At 44.1% G+C, this 26,208-nt stretch overlaps 1 protein-coding gene across 1 annotated transcript in view; it reads left to right on the top strand.

Annotated features, from left to right (window-relative positions):
* The first annotated feature begins 5,722 nt into the window (after window positions 1–5,722).
* The window catches only part of LOC120025506 (cytospin-A-like), a 40,558-nt gene continuing 20,072 nt past the window's right edge, over window positions 5,723–26,208 (top strand). Inside the window, exons 1-10 of the mRNA XM_038970074.1 lie at window positions 5,723–5,904; window positions 6,036–6,198; window positions 6,284–7,956; window positions 9,663–9,870; window positions 12,166–12,239; window positions 12,496–12,665; window positions 12,738–13,023; window positions 23,486–23,564; window positions 24,429–24,509; window positions 24,699–24,855. Coding sequence (XP_038826002.1) covers window positions 5,749–5,904; window positions 6,036–6,198; window positions 6,284–7,956; window positions 9,663–9,870; window positions 12,166–12,239; window positions 12,496–12,665; window positions 12,738–13,023; window positions 23,486–23,564; window positions 24,429–24,509; window positions 24,699–24,855 — 3,047 coding nt within the window. The 5' untranslated portion in view covers window positions 5,723–5,748. The remainder of the gene's footprint in view (window positions 5,905–6,035; window positions 6,199–6,283; window positions 7,957–9,662; window positions 9,871–12,165; window positions 12,240–12,495; window positions 12,666–12,737; window positions 13,024–23,485; window positions 23,565–24,428; window positions 24,510–24,698; window positions 24,856–26,208) is intronic.

The raw sequence follows: 26,208 nt of genomic DNA on the forward strand, positions 1-26,208 counted from the left end.
TCAATTGAGCATATCTTGACCTGGACCCTACTAGATTTTACAGATCGCATACATATCACCGCATCACAGATTCACTACATGTCGTTATTATCACATTTTATCCTCGACATGTGCATCAGAGAATGCCTAGGTCCCTCATCGTAATGGCCCCCACCATATAATTTGCTACATTCCAAAAAGGACGTGGAGAGGGATCTGTCAGGCGACGTCCCACAATTCTAACCATTAATCGGGAATGCTCGCTCTACGGTGCTCATGCTGTGTGTGTCCTGTCAATGGAGAAAATTAAGGGGCAGGGACGCTGAGGATGGAGTGCATGAAATGACCAATAACTGCATATTGTAACTTCAAACCGATGGTATCCGAGTCATTCGATTATCTCTACCAAAGAATTCCAGGTAAAATGTGTTAGATGTTTTTCAAATTGTGATTGCTTGTGTGTAACTATCTAGCTACATGTATTGTAGGTGGCTGGCTAGCTAGCTAGCTAACGAGTTAACGTAGCTAGCTAACGTTACAGTAACTTCATCGAGCCAGCAGTGTCTGATAATTACAATGTATAGAAACAATACATATCTACCTAGCTAACTAAATAGTATGCTAGATAACAAAATACAATAACATTACTGTTGTCTTTTCATTTCGTTAGCTAGCTACTTTCATCCCCCCCTTAACAAAGATGAGAAGGGTTAGGGTAAAGAAAAATCACTCGTTTTGACCAAATTGAGACACAATTTATATTGCAGCCATACTATCACATTGCATAAAGTCAGAATAGGGTTGACATCATAGTAGTGTGTTCTGCCAGCCATGGTAGTGTGTCCACTATCAGTGACCTGTCAAACTATTTATCATTCATGTGATGTTTCACACTATGTGAAGGAGATGTATCTCTTGAGTAGTCATGCTCATTTAGCTGCAACCACCAAATATATATTGGGACTGCCAGTGACCTTTTGTTGTGATTATTACATGTCACACTAAGCCTTATTAGTTTGCTACTTCTAGTGCCATTCTGCACCCTGGAATAGATTGAGATTAATAAATAGTAACTGGCATGAAGGATCATTTGACATGGTGCAGTAAAAATCACAGTCTGGCAAGCAATTAACATAGTTTATTGAGCAGACAACTGGTATTGACTTTTGCTGCCTGCAGCACATTCCGGGCCACACAATGTCCCCAAAAATCCCCAACATTCCTCCAAACCTGCGTGAGGTCCCTGGACATGGGGGAAGGGGTTTCAGCTTGTGTTATTAAAGCTATGGGGGAAAAGGAGAAGAGAGGAGGGCCAGTGTTATAGGGTCATCGTTTTTAGGAGCAAGATGAGGAATTTGAGACAGTAGACTATCCAGTCAGTGTGGTTTTATTCTCTCACGCTGTGTATGCATTGAAACAGTCAGCCTAAGTGTAATGTGGAGCAGCAAATGTAGCCTAGGCCTGTTCTCTATCTATGTAACCGTATCATGGACAGTGAATCCGCCACTGCTAAATGCATATAGGGGAAACACTGGAATCATGTTCTTCTTGCCTTATCATGTTTTTCTGGCCTTGTGGATGATCTGGCTTTCGTGACAATATTCTTTATGTATTCCTCTTCTGTGATGCTCAACACGGTGTTCTGCAAATTAAACCTTGATATGATATGAGATCTGTCAGGAGCCATCTGGTGCTGTAAATAATGGTGCAGCTGCTCTCTTAAAACAGACAGAAGTGTTTTGAAAACCTGGCACCTCTGCATCCTACCCCTGCCATAGTGAACAAGGTTAATTTGTGGTATTCAGCAGGGTTAGGGCCTACAAGCAGTTTTACCGTCCTGTGTGAGAGACTGAGAGTCACACTCAAGCAATGCTCAATCTGTTAGTCAGCAACTAACTTGATTGTATCATTCATCTGCTCTCTTTTCTTCCGGCTCCACATATCAACCCCCCCCCCCCCCCCCCCCATCCGACCTCTGTCTCTCTTTGCTTTCTAGAGTTGTTTCCTGGTGGTTGTGTCAAACTTTTGTCTGTTCTCCACCCTCAGCAGCACCAATCTATATAGGCCTTGTACAAACCATACTATGCATTCATAGTCCCCCCTTACTTCCTCCAGTATCTATTTGGTCTGATTTAGTATTGGCTTTAATTAGGTCAATAGGAAATTACAGTCAGCCAGACTCAGTGGGGATCCAAAGACACCAGCCTAAGCTCAGACTTTTACCCAGTCAGTGGCTCACTCAAGGTCAGGCTCGGTCATTAGACGCTGGCTCACCCTTGGGCTGTCCGCTGTGATCATATTATTTTCAAATTTGATTTTAATCTTAGGCAACTGATTCAAGTTTTAGGCTGAGAGTGCATTGAGAAAGCTTTTAAAAGAATAGGCTACATTTCAGAACAACAGTTGCATTTTATGTTGCAGTTAACAGGTAAAGCTTTTTAACACATGGACTTGAAACAACAGAAACACTGCCCTTTAAAATTGCTGAGTTGGTTATACTTGTTCCGTTGTCTGTGTGTGTGTTACTCCCTCATTTCAAATGAAGAAAGTATGTCCTACACACAACACTGAGTTATGCTAGTACATACTGAGTGGTATTACCCTGTCGTCCCATTCCCTCTACTCTTCAACTCTAGAATTCCAGCTATGGTATAGTTTTCTAGTCTTATTGTCCGATCCATCTTCAGCGCAAACATTTCTACCTCGACGCCCTGGTACTAATATCATAAAGCTCACCATGGCCAGCCCAGGATGTTTATTTACTGTAGCTTAGGCTATGTATTTCCTTTTTTGGTAAAACAATTAGACTAGGCTAAATTCTTCTGGTACTGATACTTTATCATAATACTTCACTCTACAGAAGGAGCCTGAAAGATTAGGTTTTCACAACTGCCACCAATTCTGATTGTGGCTGCATCCTCAGTAAGCCTTTCTAGAAACTATCTGACTCAGGGTGGTGTTGATATCCTGCCTCTTGTTGTTTGAACATGATGCACTACAAGGATACTCCCTGTTACTGGATGCCCCAACTCAGTCAGTGAACCATGTGGGTGGGCAGATGTCTGTTAGGTTGGGTGTGTCTCTAGACATCTAGTTGCTTTGTCTACAGTTCAAACGGATCTAGTTCAAAGATAAGGGAAGGGGGCTGGGGAGAGGAAATGTTATGGTTACTATGGGTATACCTGTCTTTGTAAAAATGTTCAAAGCTATCTTGCGTGCTATTGCAGGGTATAATGGTCCAGCTTTATCTGTGGTATGAATAGACTGATCTGGGAATGGGGACTTACAGACTGTTCGTCAGTCAGGCAATATGTGCTTCAGTCTAGGTGATGACGATCAATGTGAATAATCAGTCTTATCTTGAAGAAAAAGAGGGTCGCCATCTTAGACATAAGCCAACTGAAAGTGAGTGTTTTTTCTCATTGTCTGGGCACCGTTATAGGCCTGCACACACAGACTCCTCATGCCTCGTAAGGCCCAGTCGACCTGCCCAGACCACCATTACTGCTGCAGCTACAGTACATGTGATGTTGTGATAAGAGGCAGCTACAGTACAACCTCCTCGTGATGTTGTGATAAGAGGCAGATACAGTTGAAGTCGGAAGTTTACATACAACAAACTATAGTTTTGGCAAGTCAGTTAGGACATCTACTTTGTGCATGACACAAGTAATTTTTCCAACAATTGTTTACAGACAGATTATTTCACTTATAATTCACTGTATCACAATTCCAGTGGGTCAGAAGTTTACAAGCACTAACTTGACTGTGCCTTTAAACAGCTTGGAAAATTCCAGAAAATTATGTAATGGCTTTAGAAGCTTTTGATAGGCTAATTGACATCATTTGAGTCAATTGGAGGTGTACCTGTGGATGTATTTCAAGGCCTACCTTCAAACTCAGTGCCTCTTTGCTTGACATCATGGGGAAATCAGCAAAGACCTCAGAAAAACATTTGTAGACCTTCACAAGTCTGATTCATCCTTTGGAGCAATTTTGCCTGAAGGTACCACGTTCATCTGTACAAACAATAGTATGCAAGTATAAACACCATGGGACCACGAAGCCGTCATACCGCTCAGGAAGGAGACACGTTCTGTCTCCTAGAGATGAACGTACTTTGGTGCGAAAAGTGCAAATCAATCCCAGAACAACAGCAAAGGACCGTGTGAAGATGCCGGAGGAAACGGGTACAAAAGTATCTATATCCACAGTAAAACGAGTCCAATATCGACATAACCTGAAAGGCCGCTCAGCAAGGAAGAAGCCACTGCTCCAAAACCGCCATAAAAAAGCCAGACTACGGTTTGCAACTGCATATGGGGACAAAGATTGTACTTTTTGGAGAAATGTCCTCTGGTCTGATGAAAAAAAAAAATAGAACTGTTTGGCCATAATGACCATCATTATATTTGGAGGAAAAAGGGGGAGGCTTGCAAGCCAAAGAACACCATCCCAACCGTGAAGCACGGGGGTGGCAGCATCATGCTGTGGGGGTGCTTTGCTGCAGGAGGGACTGGTGCACTTCACAAAATAGATGGCATCATGAGGGAGGAAAATGATGTGGATATATTGAAGCAACATCTGAAGACATCAGTCAGGAAGTTAAAGCTTGGTTGCAAATGGGTCTTCCAAATGGACAATGACCCCAAGCATACTTCCAAAGTTGTGGCAAAATGGCTTAAGGACAACAAAGTCAAGGTATTGGAGTGGCCATCACAAAGCCCTGACCTCAATCCCATAGAAAAAATTGTAGGCAGAACTGAAAAAGTGTGTGCGAGCAAGGAGGCCTACAAACCTGACTTAGTTACCACAGCTCTGTCAGGAGGAATAGTCCTAAATTCACCCAACTTATTGTGGGAAGCTTGTGGAAGGCTACCCAAAATGTTTGACCCAAGTTAAACAATTTAAAGGCCATGCTACCAAATACTAATTGAATGTATGTAAACTTCTGACCCACTGAGAATGTGATGAAATAAATCATTAAATCTACTATTATTCTGATATTTCACATTCTTAAAATAAAGTGGTGATCTTAACTGACCTAAGACAGGGATTTTTCTAGGATACATTTTTTTCACAGAAATTGTGAAAAAATGAGTGTAAATGTATTTGGCTAAGGTTTATGTAAACTTCCGACTTCAACTGTAGCTACAGGCCTGAGACCTCCAGTCACACGCCTCGTGTGCTTTCAGATCTGCATCCAATGACCACTCCCTCGTGTGATCTGTGTGAGTCAGTGTCTGAGAAGGATGTAGTGCTGGCTGGCGTTTGAACATAAATAGCATCGACCACAGCACAGAAGAACTGTAAAGTCATTTTGTCCGTACTCCAGACTAGACAGCAACTCCTTAGTTACTAGCTAGCCCATAGATGACAGACCGTGTTCTCCAAAGAAAACTACTGCCACAGGCATCAGGTAACTAACTGGATTTTTAAAAAGGCAATCTAGGCTAATTGGTTATTCTGGAAATTGATTTAAAACAAATGATTTACAAACTAGTTTTTAGACTGTTGGGCTGCCTACTATAATTCTTGTAGTTGTAGGCTGCGTTTTGTGTGGGTTCAATATTTACGTTAGTTGTAAGAGGTTGTTCACTGATGTTAATTATGGCATAATAATGAAATAGTTTTTCCTCTGACTGAGAAACTAGAAACCCTCTGTGATGCATGCGTTACCACCTCATCCTGTTATTAACTCCTGTATGCTTGTGTGTTTTTGTTCCACACAGATTGCATTGTAAATGTCTGAGAAACCTAGAGCCCAGTATGAGGAAGACGACCAGGCCAGTGGCCGGCGTATCCAAAGCCACGGCAGCAGGCACTAAGGCCCAGACTGGGGAGAGAGTCAAGCCTGAGGGCGCCAACATGGGCACAGCCAGCAAGAATACGGCCAAGACCTCCTCTACCGCACCACTCTCTAAGGTACAAATGCAGAAGGCACATGCAAATAACCGTGCATGCACTTTGGCTACATACAAAGAGCAACCATGAAGCCGATTATCTTTATAGGTCCAATAGGTGGTGTGTTAACTATCATCTTTCTCTTTGGCCAGGCGAAGAGCAGCGATGACTTGTCATCAGCAACAACAGTAGGCAGTGGAGCCTCTGCTGGGATCAGCACTGTTGCTAAGTTCAAGAAGACTAGTTCTGCCCACTCTTCAACCTTTTCCACTACAGGTACCAGCAACCCAGAGGGCAAGACAAAGACTAGCTCAGGTACATCAACCATAGAGCTACAAACAGACTACACTCTGGTTTGTGATTTAGCTCTAACTTCTTTACCTTCAATAACGTGTTGTAGTGTACTCCTCAGGCAAGCGTGGGACCGGTTCATCCCGGGAGGGCCTGCGAGAATGCTCCAGAACTGGCACCGCCAGCAGGAAGCTCTCTGGACCCTCGGACGCCTTGGCACCGCCCAAGAGAGTCTGCAGCCGGGCCATGACTGAGTCCGAGTCCCGTATGAGCAAGTCCAGGTCGGATGGGCAGCTCAGCAATAAGACGGTCCTGGAGAGCAGGGTGAAGGACCTGCTGGGCCTGGCCAAGAGCAAAGACGTGGAGATCCTCCAACTGCGCACCGAGCTGCGGGCCATCCGTGTCCAGCTAGGCCTGCCTGAGGAGGATGGGGGGAGCAGAGAGAGGGGCGAGGGAGAGGAGACTGCTGAGGCTGAGCCCCCACAGGAACAGAAGAAAGAAGCCCCTACTCCGCTCATCTATACAGACGTTGAGTCCACCCTGCTCTTGCTGCAGGACCAGAACCAGGGGATCCGCGGGGAACTGAACATGCTAAAGAGTGAGAACCGCATGCTGAAGGACCGCCTCAATGCCCTGGGTTTCTCCCTGGAACAGAGGCTGGACTGCTCCCTCAAAGCCCCGCGAGACTCCTGCCTCAGCCCAGAGCTTCCCCCAGCCAGCGGTGGCAGAGATGGAGGGTTCCAACGGGCCTCTTTTCAACATGGGGTCTCCCCGCACAGCTCTGCCTGCGGCTCCAATGAAGACCTTCTGGACCCCCGGCGAGCCATCTCCCCTGAGGCAGCCGACAGCGAGTGCAGCGAAGCCTACCAACCGATCACCTCCAGCGATGACGCCCTGGACGCCCCCTCTGGTTCTGCCTCTGCCTGCTGCTCCTCCTCTGAGTCAGAGGGCGGGCCACCGAGTCACTGCGAGCGCTCCCGTAGAGGCAGCAGTGGCAACACCAGCGAGGTGTCGGTGGCCTGTCTAACGGAGCGCATTCACCAGATGGAGGAGAACCAGCACTGCACCTCTGAGGAACTCCAGGCCACACTACAGGAGCTGGCCGACCTGCAGCAGATCACCCAGGAACTAAGCACAGAGAACGAGCGGCTGGGCGAGGAGCGGGTCATCCTGGTGGACTCCTTGTGCCAGCAAGGTGACCGGCTGGAGTTGTATGGCCAGCAGATGGACTACTTCCGGGGCCTGCTGGACGAGCACCGCGTGGCCTACGCCCCGGTCGACGAGGAGGACACTAAGAGCAGCCGCTACCTGGAGCTGGAGCGCCGCTACGTGGACCTGACTGATGGGACCCACTTCGAGAGGGAGCAGCTGCTGGGGGTGCAGCAGCGCCTGAGCGGGGCACTGAAAATGGCCGAGCAGGACAACGCAGAAGCCCAGGGCCTGATATCAGCGCTAAAGGAGAGGGTGCACATGGCTGAGCGGCAGGCTGAGATGGAGCGCAGGGATAGGGCAGCAGCGGCCACAGAGCTGGAGGTCCTGAGGGAGGCGGCCGGGGGGGAGCAGGCGGAGTTGGCTCGACGCAGGGCCCAGCTGGAGCAGGAGAGACAGAGGGTGGCTGACCTCTACTCCATCCACAATGCCGGGGACAAGATGGACATCCGCCACCAGCTGGAAAGCGAGAGGAGGGACAAGGAGAGGGCAGAGGCGGAGTCTGCTCAGCTGCATGTGGAGCTGGACCACACCCGCGACGAGGCCGCCAGGCTGGAGGACGGTATCAGCAAGGTCGCACATTCTCATATGTAACATATTTTCATTTCAGATTCTCCATCAGTCTTCTGTTAGTATTTTACCCAATTCCTATGTTGGTATGTGCGTGCAGTAACAGTCAAAAGTTTGGACACGCCTACTCATTCAAGGGTTTTTCTTTATTTTTAATATTTTCTACATTGTAGAATAATAGTGAAGACATCAACTATGAAATAACACAAGGAATCATGTAGAAACTAAGAAAGTGTTAAACAAATCTAAATATATTTTAGATTCTTTAAAGTAGCCACCCTTTTTGCCTTGATGACAGATTTGCACACTCTTGGCATTCTCTCAACCAGCTTCATGAGGAATGCTTTTTCCAACAGTCTTGAAGGTGTTCCCACGTATGCTGAGCACTTGTTGGCTGATTTTCCTTCACTCTGCGATCCAACTCATCCCAAACCATCTCAGTTGGGTTGAGGTCGGGTGATTGTGGAAGCCAGGACATTTGATGCAGCACTCCATCACTTTCCTTGGTCAAATAGCCCTTACACAGCCTGGAGGTGTGTTTTGGGTCATTGTCCTGTTGAAAAACAAATGATAGTCCCACTAAGCGTAAACCAGATGGGTTGGCGTATTGCTGCAGAATGCTGTGGTAGCCATGTTGGTTGTGTACCTTGAATTCTAAGTAATCACAGACAGTGTCACCATCACACCACCTCCTCCATGCTTCACGGTGGGAACCACACATGCAGAGATCATCCGTTGACCTACTCTGCGTCTCACAAAGACACTGCGGTTGGAACCAAAAATCTCAAATTTGGGCTCATCAGACCAAAGGACAGATTTCCACTTTCCACTTGCTCGTGTTTCTTGGCCCAAGCAAGTCTTTTCTTCTTATTGGTGTCCTTTAGTAGTGGTTTCTTTGCAGCAATTAGTCCATGAAGGCCTGATTCACTCAGTCTCCTCTGAACAGTTGATGTTGAGATGTGTCTGTTACTTGAACTCTGTGAAGCATTTATTTGGGCTGCAATCTGAGGTGCAGTTTACTCTAATGAACTTATCATCTGCAGCAGAGTTAACTCTGGGTCTTCCTTTCCTGTGGCGCGGTCCTTATGAGAGCCAGTTTCATCATAGTGCTTGATGGTTTTTGTGACTGCACTTGAAGAAACTTTCAAAGTTCTTGAAATTTCCCGAATTGACTTACCTGCATGTCTTAAAGTAATGATGGACTGTCATTTCTCTTTGGTTATTTGAGCTGTTTTTGCCATAATATGGACTTGGTCTTTTACCAAATAGGGCTATCTTCTGTATACCACCCCTACCTTGTCACAACACAACTGATTGGCTCAAATCCATTAAGAAGGAAAGAAATTCCACAAATGAACTTTTAGCAAGGCACACCTGTTAATTGAAATGCATTTCAGGTGACTACCTCATGAAGCTGGTTGAGAGAATGCCAAGAGTGTGCAAAGCTGTCATCAAGGCAAAGGGTGGCTACTTTGAAGAATCAAATATAAAATATATTTTGATTTGTTTAGCACTTTTTTGGGGGTTACTTCATGATTCCATTTGTGTTATTCCATAGCTTTGATGTCTTCACTATTATTCTACAATGTAGAAAATAGTAAAAATAAAGAAAAACCCTTGAATGAGTAGGTGTGTCTAAACTTTTGACTGGTACTGTATATGACACGTGTGCTCATGCATACACCTTATGTATCCCATTCTCCCGTCAGCTGGAGGAGAACTTCCGTGCGTTTCGTGATGAGGTACAGAAGCAGCTAGCAGAGCAGAAGCGGGCCCTGGCACAGCAGTGTTCTGAGCTGGAGGAGAGGGACACTGAGGTCTCAGACATGAAGGAGACCATCTTTGAGCTGGAGGACGAGGTGGAGCAACACCGAGCCGTAAAACTCCACGACAACCTCGTGATCACAGACCTGGAGAGTGAGTGGTGGATGGACACTAGTTTGCATCCCAAATTGCACCCTATCCTATAGGGCGTTCACTCACTGCTGTACAATGTAGAGAAAAACAGGGTAATTCAAGAAGGTGCTACGAAATTAAATGTCAAAATGTAGTTTTCTTTTCCCTATGTCGTTAGATTGTTCTCTACAATATTATAAGCTTAATATACTAGTACCTGACAGTGTTGCTGTGACCGTTGTTAGTTCGGACTGCCGCTCTTGGTCTTGTGTCCTTCATATGTGGTGATGTGAGGTAGTACCGTTTGGAGGTGTTTCTGCTGGTTGGACCAATCAAAATCAACTTGATGTCTTTGTCGTTTTCACATCCAGATCCTTGGCTGTCATTGCCTATAACTGCAATCAATCTATGTGAGAGGGGGTGTTTCTATGGTGATTTTAAAGGGAAAGACTCAGAAATACACAAAAACAGGAACAGATTGTCTTCGCAGAGGGTGGATATTAAAATTCAGTCTTGGTTTTGTAAATAAATATATAATTAGTCCCTATTTAGTTTTGTATTCAGCGGATTACATGTTTTCACTCAAACTCAAGCTTGTCAGGTGACGTTTTGAAGTTATCGCCGTTCTGCCGTGGAGCAGCGCCCACTTTATGATCATGCCTGTGATGACATTCCATTCACTCAACATGCTATATTCTCAGAGTAAATCGCTGGTAACCTTTGAACCATATACATATGCATTTGGAAAGTATTCAGACCCCTTCCCTTTTCCTACATTTTGTTACACGTTACAGCCTTATTCTAAAATAGATCAAATTCATTATTTTCCTCATCAATCTACACACAATACCCTATAATGACAAAGCGAAAACAAGGTTTAGACATTTTTGCAAATGTATTTTAAGTTTTTTTTTAAAACACCTTATTTACGTAAGTATTCAAACCCTTTGCTATGAGACTCGAAATTGAGCTCAGGTGCATCCTGTTTCCATTGGTCACCTTTGATGTTTCTTCAACTTGATTGGAGTCCACCTTTGGTAAATTCAATTGATTGGTAATGATTTTGGAAAGGCACACACCTGTCTATATAAGGTCCCACAGTTGACAGTGCATGTCAGAGCAAAAACCAAGCCATGAGGTCGAAACATTTGTCCATAGATCTCCGAGACAGGATTGTGTCGAGGCCCAGATCAGTGGGGAAGGGTACCAAAAAATGTCTGCATCATTTAAGGTCCCTAAGAACACCGTGTTATTCTTAAATGGAAGAAGTTTGGAACCACAAAGACTTTTCCTAAAGCTGGCACCTAAAGGATTCTCAGACCATGACAAACAAGATTCTCTGGTCTGATGAAACCAAGATTGAACTCTTTGGCCTGAATGGCAAGCGTCACGTCTGGAGGAAACCTGACACTATCCCTACGGTGAAGCATGGTGGTGGTAGCATCATGCTCGGGATGTTTTTCAGCGGTAGGGACTGGGAGACTAGTCCGGATCGAGGGAAAGATGGACGGAGTAAAGTACAGAGAGATCCTTGATGAAAACCTGCTCCAGAGCGCTGGGGGCGAAGGTTCACCTTCCAACAGGACAACGACCCTAAGCACGCAGCCAAGACAACGTAGGAGTGGCTTCGGGACAAGTCTCTGAATGTCGTTGAGTGGCCCAGCCAGAGCCCGGACTTGAAACAGATCGAACATCTCTGGAGACCTAAAAATAACTGTGCAGTGACGCTCCCCATCCAACCTGACAGAGCACTTTTGCAAAAAATTCTACAAACGTTTTTTTGTTTTGTTGTCTTTATGGGTTATTGTGTGTAGATTGATTGAGGGGGGGAAACTAATCCATTTTAGTATAATGCTGTAACGTAACAAAATGTCAAGGGGTCTGAGTACTTTCCAAATGTACTGTACGGTAGAGAAATGAGGTTTGGATTTTCTATTGAATGGACATATTAGTATAAACCTTGAATGAATGCATTAATTTTACTAATTAATAATTGTGTGAACACACTATCCTATTCCCTTCCTAGTGCACTACTTTTGATCAAGGCCCATGGGATTCTGGTCAAATGTTGTTCACTTTTTAGGGAATAGAGTGCCATTTAGGAGACACACATCAGTCAGGAAAAGGGACTAGGGGGAATAATATGCTCATCCAGAGTTCACCAACGATGCTGGACCAATACTGAATCATATACCAATGATAAAGCTGCTGTGACCACCAGGTGGCAATGTGGGACCATTACTACACAGCCTAGTCAGACAGTTTATCCCGTCTCAATTCATTCATTTAATTATTCATACTCTCTTTTTCTTTTAGACTCCGTCAAAAAACTGCAGGACCAAAAACATGACATGGAGCGTGAGATCAAGATGCTGCATGGAAAGCTACGGGTCAGTTTGGGGAGCTAGAGGAATACGGAGTCCTGTGCCTCAGCTGGATCTCAGCTTGTATTGAACATCCGGTGAAGACATTTCACCCAGTCATAATGAAAATTGGTCTGCTGGTCCATAGCATTAGCCCATGGGTGCATCCCACATGACACCCTATTCCATATAATGCTCTGGATGAGAACGTCTGCTAAATGACGTAAATGTAATGCACTACTTTTGACCGTGGTCCATGTCCGGTTCATATCTCCCCTTGTAGGAGGAGTCTATGGAGTGGCGTCAGTTCCAGGCCGACCTGCAGACGGCGGTGGTCATCGCTAACGACATCAAGTCCGAGGCTCAGGAGGAGATTGGGGATCTGCGGCGCCGCCTTCTGGACACACAGGAGAAGAATGAGAAGATGAGCAAAGAGCTGGAGGAGATCAAGAAGTATGTGGTTTTTGTGTGTGCCAATCTCTCCCTGTGTCAACATATCGTCAATATCTTTATCTGTCTTTATAGGCAGGATGAGGAGAGGGGCAGGGTGTATAACTACATGAATGCGGTTGAGAGGGACCTAGCTGCCCTGAGGCAGGGCATGGGTCTCAGCCGACGCTCCTCTACCTCCTCTGAGCCCTCTCCCACCGTCAAGACCCTTATCAAGAGCTTTGACAACGCCTCCACTGCAGGCCTTGTCCCAACCTCCCCCACAGCAGCCGTGCCAGCAGTTACCACAACGATTGCCCGTACACCCCTCAGCCCCAGCCCTCTGAAAACCCCACCCGCTGCTGCTATCTCTCCCATACAGGTAAGAAACACACACAATGGCAGACCAGTAGTTTATAAGCACTCTGAATCAGGCCACCAGGCAGCACAGGCCCCTTCCGAAAAGAGTCTGTCTCTAACCCCATTCTGATTGGTTCAGCAGATGTCAGGTGCCGCTATCATTCCTTTAATGTGGTTCCCCTGCCTCAGCCCTGTCTTTCTAGAACTACTATGAGAATTCCAATTCAGACCCCTGCAAGACCTGACGGGACTTCCCACGGGTCTCTACCCAAACAGTCAGGATGTCTTCAAGTTAACTTGGAATTAATGCTCTGAATAGGTGACACGTGACAAAATACAATTTTTGTGTCAAGTCGGGTTGGAAGGAGGGTGAGGAAGGGTCATTTTTTAACATTAAAATGTGAACTTATTATGGGTTAAGGTTTATGATTTGGCCACTCGTCTGGCCAGACTTGAGATGCACTGTTCACAACCTTTGTTTAGAACAGGCCCAGAGACTTTCTAACCATCACAAGACCAGGGAATAAAGGCTTTCAGAGCTAGTACAACTGCTACATGTTTGAGTTAAGCTCATGTGTTGATTGCCAATACCATCTTTGTTTATCCTGCTCGTGGCCTAGCCAGATGTTTTCCCTAAGGCCCTGAGTGTCAAGTCCAGTCTAAGTCAGACCTTATGGAGGAGAGAGCATGGGAAAGCTCTGGATTTTGTTGGCATAGATATATCTGTCTCTACAGAAATAGAGCCATGTGTCTTCGTGTTGGGGTAAGTTTAATGCCACGTTCACGGGCTAGGAAATGTCTGAGATTTCCGACTTGCTGACTGGTTGAACGTGGCTCATGTATAACTACAACCAGTTAACAAGACGAAAATGTCAGTTTCCTAGTTCTGACTAGCACGTAAACAGTGCATTAGTGTAAATCACCATACACAATTGGTTCACACAGGGAGCCTATTCACTTAATCACTTAGTGTCCAGTAAAATGTAAAACGGTCATTCATTTGGAGCACAGTGAGTTTTGTCTGTATGGCACACAGCCCGTCTCTTCAGTCAATTGGTTGATCGCTGCCTGTAGTGTTTTGGTTCAAGCTGTAGGAAGAAAATCACTTCTGTGAAACAAAGCTCTGGTTGGCAGACAATTGATGGTCATGAAACTTAAATGTATTCTGCAGTTTTATTTTTAGAGTGGTCGATATAGCAGGCGCTTTTGAGATGCCCGTCCTTCACTCACTGAGTAGCCTCACTCACGTTTTATTGAAGATCAAATATTAATCCTGCAGCTTATAGGTAGATGGCTTTATTTTACCCCCAGGCAGGCCCATGGCCTCTATCTGGTCTGCAGTGAAGGATAATAAATAAGCCCATTTTCCTCTGACACACTTTTGCATTTATTACCATTTTACACACTTCCCTGGAGTGCTTTACAACATGAGGATTTTTGGGATATTTCCATAATGTATAATCTAAAGCTACACTTTTGCGGAATTAGACTAATGCCCCTCAGAATAGTATTGAGATGTTAGAAGGGATGAATGTTGGCTGGATTGAAGATATTAAAAAAAAAAGTTCAAGCAGAGGTCTGGCTTTGTATATTTTTGTCATATTTCCTCATTGGTTTGATTATCTGGGCAGTGAGTCGGAGAGGACAAAGCAGCACTGTGTTTCGTGTTTCTAGAGGAGTCAGGCTTAAGTCACCCTGGAACTATGTGACTCATAAGTCCTCCTCCAATATAACACAAGTCATCCTAGCTTGGACCCAAATCTGATTGTGGAGCCAACAGAGTTGAGCAGAGTTGCACATTTTGGGGAATATTCAGAGTTGGAAACTTTCTGTGGGAATTAACAGAAATATATATATGCAAATTAATATTAAAACCATTTAAATGTAGATGTTTTTTGCAATGGTTATGTTTACCATATCATATGGAGACAGAAACATAAACCTTTAACCTTATCATAAGTAGACATAATTGCAAATGATTAAATCCTTCCAATAGAAATGTTAAAAAACAATTTAGTTACAAATTGAACTTTTAATTAAATGAGTTGACTCTTCACATGGGATGATTTCACTGAACAACAAAAGAAAGGGAATGTTGAATGATCCCCAATGATCCATCGCATCTCCCAAAAATGTTTTCAACATACATCTGTAAAATGATCATCTAGAAACTAAAGCTTTGGTTGTCTTCCTCTCAGGCTTCCATGTCTTCTCCCTGGACCTCCTCAATGTCCACCTCCTGAACATCAGAGTCTGAGGCCTTATCTTCACTGTCACTTTCCAACCTTGTTGATGATGGCTCAAAAAGCCTCAAATTTGCCCAGATGGCCACCAATCTTGTATTAGTCAGTCTGTTGCGTGCTTTGGTGTGTGTGTTCCCTAACAAGGACCAGTTGCGCTCTGAGGCGGCTGATGTTGGGGGGATTTGGAGGATGTTGGAGGCAACAGGGGAAAGAGCCTCGTATCCACAAAGTCCCTTCCACCAGGTGGCTGATGAGATATTTTGGCACGACTGCCATTTTGCATCTCTATCCCAAAGCCCTTGCTTGGAAGTGTACTTCGCCAGGCTGCCAAGAACCTTGCCCTCATCCAGGCCAAGCTGGTGAGACACGTTAGTGATGACACCATAGGCCTTGTTGATCTCTGCACCAGACAGGATGCTCTGGCCAGCATACTTGGGGTCCAACATGTACGCTGCGGCGTGTATGGGCTTCAGGCAGAAGTCTTCATGCTTTTTGATGTATTTCAGATCTGCAGTTTCCTCTGCTTGGAGCAACAGTGAAGTGGGCAGGGCAGTACGGATATCTTTTACATCTGCAAGCAGAGTCTGAACAACAAACAGGATGGCATTGTCTCCCTCAATCCGTGCAATGGCTACTGCTATAGGTTTCAGGAGTTTCAGGCTGCTTACCACTCTCTCCCAAAATACATCATCCAGGAGGATCCTCTTGATGGGAGGATCCTCTTGATGGGGCTGTCCATATCGGCAGACTGTGATATGGCCTTTTCTTGGAGAGACTCTTTCCCCTCCAGGAGAGTGTCAAACATGATGACAACACCACCCCCAACGGGTGTTGCTGGGCAGCTTCAGTGTGGTGCTCTTATTCTTCTCACTTTTCTTGGTGAGGTAGATTGCTGCTATAACTTGATGACCCTTCACATGCCTAACCATTTCCTTGTCTCTCTTGTAGAGTGTATCCATTGTTTTCAGTGCCATGATGTCCTTGAGGAGCAGATTCAATGCATGAGCAGCACAGCCAATGGGTGTGATGTGAGGGTAGGACTCCTCCACTTTAGACCAAGCAGCCTTCCCTGTTCGCAGCATTGTCTGTCACCAGTGAAAATACCTTCTGTGGTCCAAGGTCATTGATGACTGCCATCAGCTCATCTGCAATGTAGAGACCGGTGTGTCTGTTGTCCCTTTTGTCTGTGCTCTTGTAGAATACTGGTTGAGGGGTGGAGAAGTAGTTAATTATTCCTTGCTCACGAACATTCGACCACCCATCAGAGATGATTGCAATAGTCTGCTTTTTCTATGATTTGCTTGACCTTCACTTGAACTCTGTTGAACTCTGCATCCAGCAAATTAGTAGATAAAGCATGTCTGGTTGGAGGGGTGTATGCTTGGCGAAGAACATTCAGAAATCTCTTCCAATACACATTGCCTGTGAGCATCAGAGGTGAACCAGTTGCATACACAGATCGAGCAAGACATTCATCAGCATTTCTCTGACTATGTTCCTCTATTGAGTCAAAAAAACTTCTGATTCCAGGAGGACCACGAGCTGTTGCTATCAATAAGGTGTCTGATTGATCATTTTCACCTCTGACAAAAGTCCCTCTACTTCTATTTGAGGTTGCTTGTTGTGAGCCCTGAGGGAACTTTATGCACTTGGCCAGATGATTCTGGATATTTGTTGCATTCTTCACATGATTTGGCACATTATTTGCAAATGTACACAGCTTTTCCTTCTACATTAGCTGCAGTGAAATGTCTCCACACATCAGATAGTGCCCATGGCATTTCCCTGTAAATATTTTTTTTTTTATATATATATAAAAAATACAAATCCATGTACAGTTAAGCAGTTAGATTAAACAACTCCTTTTGTAAGATAAATGTTTTAAAATGAAACATGTATGGAAACAGGTGAATTAACACTCCTCAGTTAGCAGGCTGAAGTTAAAACTCACATGGTAGCAAAAACTAATTAGCAGAAATGGTTAACAAGTTAGAAATTATTTTAACACACTTTGCTGTAGGCTACTATTTACTAGTTAACAAAAAAAAAATTCACGGAAAGTTTCCGACCCTTTGCAACCCTAACAGTGAGTGATAAGGAGTTCGCATGATAGCACAAACAGACTGGCTGGCACTCAGGCTAGAGTTATCCCTCAGTGGCTCAATCTCAGCATAATGATAGTACACTTCACCTTAATTAACACATCAAAGTTTATTAGTAAGTTCATTACTTTATGTAGGGTAAAGGCCTGCACAGGAATGCATTTTAAAACTGAACCCAACCTATGCCTTCGACGTTCAGGCCCTACCCTACCCAGGCCCAATTTTCTTCTGGCAAATTTAATCCCGGCCCTGCCCAAATTGCAAAATAAGTTCCTCCGTTAGTATATCCATTAGCTGCTCCTCTGTCTGTCGCTCGCTCCCTGCACGCAGCTCGCTTTGCTCATGGAGACCTTCTCCATTTCCTCCTTCGGGTTCCTAAGAGAGTGATAGGAAAAGACTTGAAAATTATTCATAATGTGTTAAGCTATACATAATTATATATGGCAATTTTTTTTTGAGAAGTTTGATAACATGACGATTCCCACTTCCTGACTCTAGACCTTTGGGATACTGTTCTGCTGGGGTCCACAACAATGAAGGCTCTCAACACCTCCTCATGCTTGTACCCAGTCCTCCCCATCAGGTTACAGGTTACAAAAGGTGTTCCCACGCCATATGTTCCTCACTTCGCCCTCCCGTCTCCTCCTCCTCCCTCCATGGCCACCCGATATACACGAGCGGTGGCCTTAATCAACTGTACCTCATCTTGAGGTAAATCTGCACTGTATACACATTTCAACATCAACACCTTCAGAAGGTGATATCCCAGCAATGCTAACAAGGTAACCCCTGCTACCACTAACACTGCCCATGATGCATACTTCAAGATACCCCTCATTTGCTCCATAGTCCAGTTCCAGGCTGTTACTATAGCATCCCTCAGTTGCTAACCCTACAGCGACTGCCTTGAGAATAGCAATTGCATTGAATCTGTCTCCTGTTCCCGATCTCCTATTGCCCTTGTGGTTCACCAATAGATCTAGGACTGAATCTTTCAGATACTCCCTACCTGTCTCCCAACTCCTACCTGACTTTCTAGCCACTGACATCCTATGTTCTGCTACATTCGGTATCTGTGGAGAATACTTCCCTGTGCTCAGGTTAGATACACGTCTCTCATATTGAGGCCGATCTACACCCCACCCCTTTGTGAACACCCTCGTTACAGTGTAAACTTTGGGTCCCAACGGTTGGTAAGCAGCAACCTTCTGACACTTTCCTTTTACTGTCACTCGGTCCCAATCTTCTGGGAGATAAGTATTTGCTGGTGGTTAGGAATGGGGGAGAGTATCCAACCTTACAAAAGTCTGTCACATGTTTCTTAATCACAGGAGATGTGATGCTATTATTACAGCAAACTTCCCTTCTGGTGAGGTGGCTTCCTGTATACGGGGATCTGTAGATAGTCCTTCTGGTGAGGTGGCTTCCTGTATACGGGGATCTGTAGATAGTCCTTCTGGTGAGGTGGCTTCCTGTATACGGGGATCTGTAGATAGTCCTTCTGGTGAGGTGGCTTCCTGTATACGGGGATCTGTAGATAGTCCTTCTGGTGAGGTGGCTTCCTGTATACGGGGATCTGTAGATAGTCTTTCAAGAGCTGTACCTTCTTCGATGAACCACTCACTGAAAGTTGACAATAGTGTCTGAAATGATAACACCATCTCTGCTGCTCCCACCATGATCTGGGTATGCGTCACGTTCAACTTGTCTTCATAGTAGTATCTATATTGTGCACCAATAGCTGTCCTTCCTCTACTACGAGCTATCCCCTGTATTACTATACAGAGGCGTGGTATTGTTCCCCAGAGACTCGTATTACCCACTTCCTTAATCTATGAGCCACGCAAATCTCTGGCCCAGTCGTATTCAATTCCACTTTCCCAATTCCCTGTAACGTTAACGCCTTGGTTTTTGGGACTGCATAGAATGCACTGATATCGGTCCTGCCAGAATCTGCAACTAACACCCTTATGGGAACATTCTGTCTCAGACACAGGCCACCTATGTACTTTGCCTCCGGCCACAAATGCATTTGCACATAGATCATTCCATCTAACCCATAACATGTTAATCACTACTGCTTGTCCACTTATACAGTTATAAAAATATTAAAACGTGCTCAAGTCAATTAGTCAGTTTCCAACAATCCTCGTCTGGAACAATGATCACTCGCATGTTCCACACCACCTAGAAAACATATTGACTTGAATAGGGAAGAGAGAATACATGTTCAATAATTTCACACCACCCTTGATGAGAATGAGATTGGGGCAAGGACCGTCCTGTTCTGTGCCAATGGGATGCTAGATCTTCACTGGGCTCCAATGATAATTAGTTTCCTGTTGGTTATCCCACTCACTTTTACCCAGCCTCCTTCATCCTCGGGTGTCAAAGCAAGACTCAGACTACGAGTAATTAATTGGGCTGTATAATCCAGGAAGCCATATGTATTGATGCGCTTTAACATTAGGATTTTGATAGCAAGGTAAAACAACGATTTTTTTTATTTTCTGTTGTTGTAATTATAGTTTTTATTTCCTTTCACGATATAACAACAGTGCAGTTGAATTTAATTTGGCATTGAACAATAACTTGACAGACAGGAATTAACAGTGCATTCGGAATGCACCCAGACCCCCCGCCCCGCCAGCTCCCCAAACCTGGCCCCGCCCCGCTACAAGACAGCAACGGAATGTGTAAAAAGTCAAGGGGCATTAACACCCCCCGAACGCACCGCACACACAACAAAGATAGAAAAGGAAACAAACTTTTCATTTTTCACCCTCCCCATAACAGCTATTACAACAAAAGGACAAACTAAACTAAGAAAAAAGGCCGTACCCCTACCAGTTGTCTATGAATGGCTGTAGTCTATCAGGCCATTACAGATTGTTTTCTCTGTCTATCCTTGAGAGTATGTCCCCAGATGTCAGAAAAGTTATCGGGTTTTCCATTCATTTTATAAATCAATCTTTCATATGAAGCTGTTTCTATAGGCTATAGACCATTTCTTATGAGGGAAGGTCCTTCTCCCTCCAGTGTCTCAGTATGACTTTTGGATGTGGTTAGAGCAACTTTTAGCCAGTTTAAACATGAGCTTCTCAGTCCATCAATATCCTTAGTGATATTCAGTAATAGCAAAGCAGGATTTGCAATTATTGTGGTATCCAGAATATCCCCAGTCTTTTCCATTATTCTGCCAAAAGGTATGTAAGCTTGGACAGTCACAGAACATACGGATCATGTCACCTGTACTTGACTGACATCTTCAGCATAGACTGGATTCTATCAAACCTATTCTGTTCAACCTCAGAGGAGTCCAATAAATCCTGTTGAACACTTTAAATGTAATCAGTTTGGACCGGACATCTCTCATAGGGAGGAGCATCTGTTGTAATATTATATTCCATTCCTCCTCTCCAAATGTTACCTCCAAGTCTTTTTTCCACATACGGCCTTTAGGCCCATACAAGTATCATTAAATCCACCTATAAGGTGGCAAAATAAAAGCCCTGCTGTATGTGGTAATTTGCAAAGGATGTCTATCGTAACACTATCGGAATGTACTGAGAATGTGTTCTATCCTACCTTAAACATAGTCTCTAAGCTGGAGATATCGCAAAGTCTTGTTTCTGTAAATTATACTTGGACCTTAGTTCTTCAGAGGTAAGTGTTTCTTGATACAGACAACCAATGTTCTTTATCCCCTTTCTATACCAACCTTTCCAGAAAACTGTGTCCCCCTATTTTCAATTTAGGTTGGTTCCATAACGAAACAGAGCTTGTCAAGAAAAGCGACAATCTCTCTCTTATGAATCTGTCTCCATATATTTTTAGTATAGGACATTATTGGATTCTGCAGTCCCACCTTTTGTTGACTCAGATAATCTGATTATCCATATGGGGCATTAAGTTCCTCTTCCATGTCCACCCAAATTGGCCTGGTCGAGTTCTCAATAGAGCGAGAGAGCCTATTTGGGCAGGGACAAAGTCTTCTTGAAATAATTGCATGTTAGGTAGCTTTAATCTCCCTTAGTCTTTGCCTGTAATCTCGCTAGTTTCATCCTGGTGGCCGTCTTGCAAAGATTACTGCAATAGCACAGCGCAGAATGCTCAATGAGGTTAAGAAGAATCCTAGAGTGCCAGCTAAAGACTTACAGAAATCGCTGGAAGATGCTAACATCTCTGTTGACTAGTCTGCACTATTTACACTAAACAAGAATGGTGTTCATTGGAGGACACCATGGAAGAAGCCACTGCTGTCCAAAAAAACATTGCTGCACGTCTGAAGTTTGCAAAAGAGCACCTAGATGTTCCACAGCGCTACTGGCAAAATATTCTGTGGACGGATGAAACTACAGTTGTGGTGTTTGGAAGGAACACACAATACTAAGTGTGGAGAAAAAAAGGCACAACATCAAAACCTCATCCCAACTGTAAAATATGGTGGAGGGAGCATCATGGTTTGGGGCGGCTTGTTGCCTCAGGGCCTGGACAGCTTGCTGTCATCGACAGAAAAATGAATTCCCAAGTTTAGCCTTACATTCTCCTGCAAAATGTCTATCTGTCCGCCAATAGAAGTGCAACAGAAGTTAGGGGATGCAACAGGACAACAACCCAAAATACAGAAGTAAATCAACAACAGAATGGCTTGAACAGAAGAAAATACGCCTTCTGGAGTGGCCCAGTCAGTCCTGACCTCATCCCGATTTGAGATGCTGTGGCATGACCTCAAGAGAGAGGTTCACACCAGACATCCCTAGAATATTGTGGAACTGAAACAGTTTTGTAAAGAGGAATGGTCCGAAATTCCTCCTGACCATTGTGCAGGTCTGATCCGCAACTACAGAAAACATTTGGTTGAGGTTATTGCTGCCAAAGGAGGGTCAACCAGTTATTAAATCCAAGGGTTCACATACTTTTCCCACCCTGCACTGTGAATGTTTACACTGTTTAATAATGACATGAAAACGTATAATTGTTTGTGTTATTAGTTTAAGCCTATCGACCAAACAATCGACCAGTCGACTAAATGGGGTCAGCCCTAATCCATAGCAACAGCTCCACTGGGGCTGCTCTGCTCAATGATGAGATATGTAATGAGCATGAGAAAATGGCTCCGATTCAAAATGTTAGTGATGCCTTGTACCCAACTACCTGTACCCAACTTCTTAATGAAAAAACAGGCTCTACCCAGTCCTAACCCGATGTATGTCGGGTAGCTCTAATTATAGGGTGTCCACCCTCTCTGCCCAGAGTGGTTGAAATCGTGCTGTGGTGATGAAATTTCACTTGCTTATGTTATAAAATAGATTTTACCAAGACAAATATGATTCTTCATGTTCTGAATCGTTCAGTGGGGTCTTTCTCTAACATGTCATTAACATTATATCCAAAAAGTCAGATTTCGTAACCTATTACATCCGATAATAAGTACCGAGATCTGACAGAGCAGTACCGCTTTCTCACAGACTCTTTTGAGGATTTGACATGTTCTTGTGGTCGTCTGCAAAGTTGTTTCCTCGGGTCAAAAAGGCTTTGAAAATAACACGCTTGTGGTACGCTCTTTGCTCCATTGACATTTCACAAAGATATGCTTGTTTTTTGTGAAATCTTCGCGAAAGAACAGGAATTTCACATTAATCTGAAGAGCGTATACTAAACTGAAAATACTATGTCATGTCTCAATCGATATCTATCCTACCTCTTTTTTTTTTTTGGCCTCCGAGTTTGAGAAGAAAGATGACAAGTTCAACTGTGAGCCTGTCAGTTAGCCTTAATTCTCCCACTGCATCCAGCCTAGTTGATGCAATGCTATTTTCCAGATATTTTAGGGTAAAAATTTGCCCCCTTTTTTATTTTTTTCGGCCTCCGTTGATTTAGTCACCCAAATTTTGGCCATCCGATCCTGCAATGGTAAAAATTCCAATAACTTTGGAACGGATTATGATGGATACATTGGTTTTCTTAGAGGAGTGTATACCCAATTAACATTATTTTACCCATTGGACAAAATATGCGTTTTTGATTGGATACCCTACTTCTTGAGTAGTTCTGTTATACTGTCCTCATTAATGAACAATGTTGCTGTATATGCTAGTGTGTATGTCTGATTCTCTTCAATTGTGCTATGTTTCAGAGGCACACTGCGTCGACCCCCAAACCCCCGTCCTCCATGGTGGACAAGAGGTCCAGTTACACAGACCTCACTATGCCAGGTGGGTACAACACTGTCTTCATTCATATCATGTAATGGTTGTCCAACAGAACAGACATATTTACATTTGAGTTATTTAGGAGACACTTATCCAGGGAGTCAGTGCATTCAGCTAGTTTAGTAGGTTACCTCACTGCACCATGACCTCACAGATGAACACCACAAGACCGAAACAAGTCCGTCACTGCCGTCTGGATGTCCATGTATAGCTAGGAGGTTGGAATAGTAGAGCGGTGTGTAGCAGACGGGGGATGGGAGATTGACCTCCTATCTTGAGTGTCAGGTGTAATAATGGAAGAAGGGCCACAGGCACTGCAATCACATGAGGTTCATATAGCAGCCATCGGTGGGGAGGCCACAGGCACTGCAATCACATGAGGTTCATATAGCAGCCATCGGTGGGGAGGCCACAGGCACTGCAATCACATGAGGTTCATATAGCAGCCCAGCTCTATAGGCCTGGTCAAAAGTAGTGCATTTAATATGGAATAGGGTGCCATTTTGGATGCAGACAAGGAGTAAAAAGAGCATGCCACAGTGGATTTAGATGCCTGTTCACACACTTCTTAAGAGCCACTGTTGGTAACTCAGCTCACACTCAGTTTTTCCACTTAGCTTGGCACAAAAGCAGCCAACTGTGAGCCTCACAAAGCTCTACTTTTGTATTTAGGAAAAGTCTGTTTGCATTAACGGGTATTCATGTATTAATGTAATAACTTGGGCTCTGAAGTGTGCTTATTTACTGGCTGGATGATTTTATGGATCGGGGTTATGACTTGCCCCCTGCTTCAACCAACATACTTCCATATTTAGTTAATTTAAGGGTCCATTTAGAGTACTAGGGACTGTTCTCCATCCCCAACAGCAGATCACCTGCTCCGGGCCTCGCCTGGGACCCCCTCTGCCCTCCAGAGGGTCCCCAACATGGACTCCAAGTCCCTCTCAGGTGTGTGTTTACTATATGCACCATGTATCATAAATTTGTGACTGTGTGCTGTGCTCCAAATTACTTTATTGTGGCTTGATAGTGAAAGTAATGTGATTGTGGTGCAGATAACACTGTGGTTAACTACTTCTTCAGTCATCACAGTGACCCATGTTCCAGTAAGTGACCTTTCTCCTGTCTTGTCCCCAGTGTCCCGAAGGTGCAGTGAGGAGCTGAAGAGGGACATGTCTGCCTCAGAGAACACTGCCTCGGCCTCCCTCATCACCTCCTCCCCCCAGCTCTCCTCCCTTTCCCCTGCCTCCTCCCCCACCGCCTCAGTCACCCCCTCCGCAAGGGGACGCTTACGGTATGGACTCTCTTTGTGTGTGTGTCAGTGTCTGTGTTAGGGCTGGCCCTGACCCCCAAAAAATCTTGGTCGACTGAAAAGTCGTCTGTTCTTCGACCAATTGATTGGTCGAAATGTTTAACCTTTTCTCAATAGGGGGGCGCTGTTTTCACTTTGTAAAAATTCGTTCCCAAATTAAACTGCCTCGTACTCAATTCTTGCTCGTACAATATGCATATTATTATTACTATTGGATAGAAAACACTCTCTAGTTTCTAAAACCGTTTGAATTATATCTGTGAGTAAAACAGAACTCAAGTTGCAGCAAACTTCCTGTCAGGAAGTGAGAAATCTGAAATCGGGCACTCTGTTCCAGGGTCAGTTTATTAATTTGCATGTAATCTATGAGTCGACATGCACTGCATACGATTTCCCCTAGATGTCAGTAAGCAGTGAGAATTGGAATGGGGTTGCTAGGTAGATCTGAGGCCGTATAAAGGCTCTTGGAACCGGGGGTGCACTCTTTTCAACGTTCGTCATGACGCAAGACAGACCTCAGGAATGCATTCTGAAAAGCTCTCGTTATAGGAGTTAGATTTATCCGGCTCTGATTTTATTCGATATAGGTGTTAAAAACATCATAATGTAGTTAATTTAAACCGAGTTATATCAGTTTATATCAGTATATTGCGATTTTCTGTATTTTTTTTTAGCTGCGTTATGGTGAGTTGGACACGTTTTCGCCACATGGCTAATGTTTGCTGCTAATTCCAAAGTTGAAGACGACAATCTACAACCGAGCAACGATTATTTTGGACAAAGGACAACTTGCACAAGATTCTGATGGAAGCTCATCAAATAGTAAGAACTATTTATGATGTTAATTCGTTGTTTTGTTGAAAAATGTCAAACTATTATTCCGCCATTAATTTCGGTGCGGTCTCGCTTTAACGCACCTGTATGTCGTAGTAACGTTAATTTTAAAAATCTAACACAGCGGTTGCATTAAGAACTAATGTATCTTTCATTTGCTGTCCAACCTGTGTTTTTTAGTCAAGTTTATGATTAGTTATTGATTAGATTAGGTGCCTCTCCCAAGATTTTGTTTGCATTTTGGCTACTATTCATATTGTATAACCACGATTTGTGCCGCTAAATATGCACATTTTCGAACAAACCATATATGTATTGTGTAATTTGATGTTATAGGACTGTCATCTGAAGAAGTTTGAGAAGGTTAGTGAAAAAATTAATATCTTTTGCTGGTTTATTTGTTATCGCTACTGTTGGCTTGAATCAATGCTGTTGTGTGGTTGGCTATTGTAGTAAGCTAATATAATGCTATATTGTGTTTTCGCTGTAAAACACTTAAAA

This window comes from Salvelinus namaycush, chromosome 31 (assembly GCF_016432855.1).
Source record: "Salvelinus namaycush isolate Seneca chromosome 31, SaNama_1.0, whole genome shotgun sequence".
Taxonomy (NCBI): domain Eukaryota; kingdom Metazoa; phylum Chordata; class Actinopteri; order Salmoniformes; family Salmonidae; genus Salvelinus; species Salvelinus namaycush.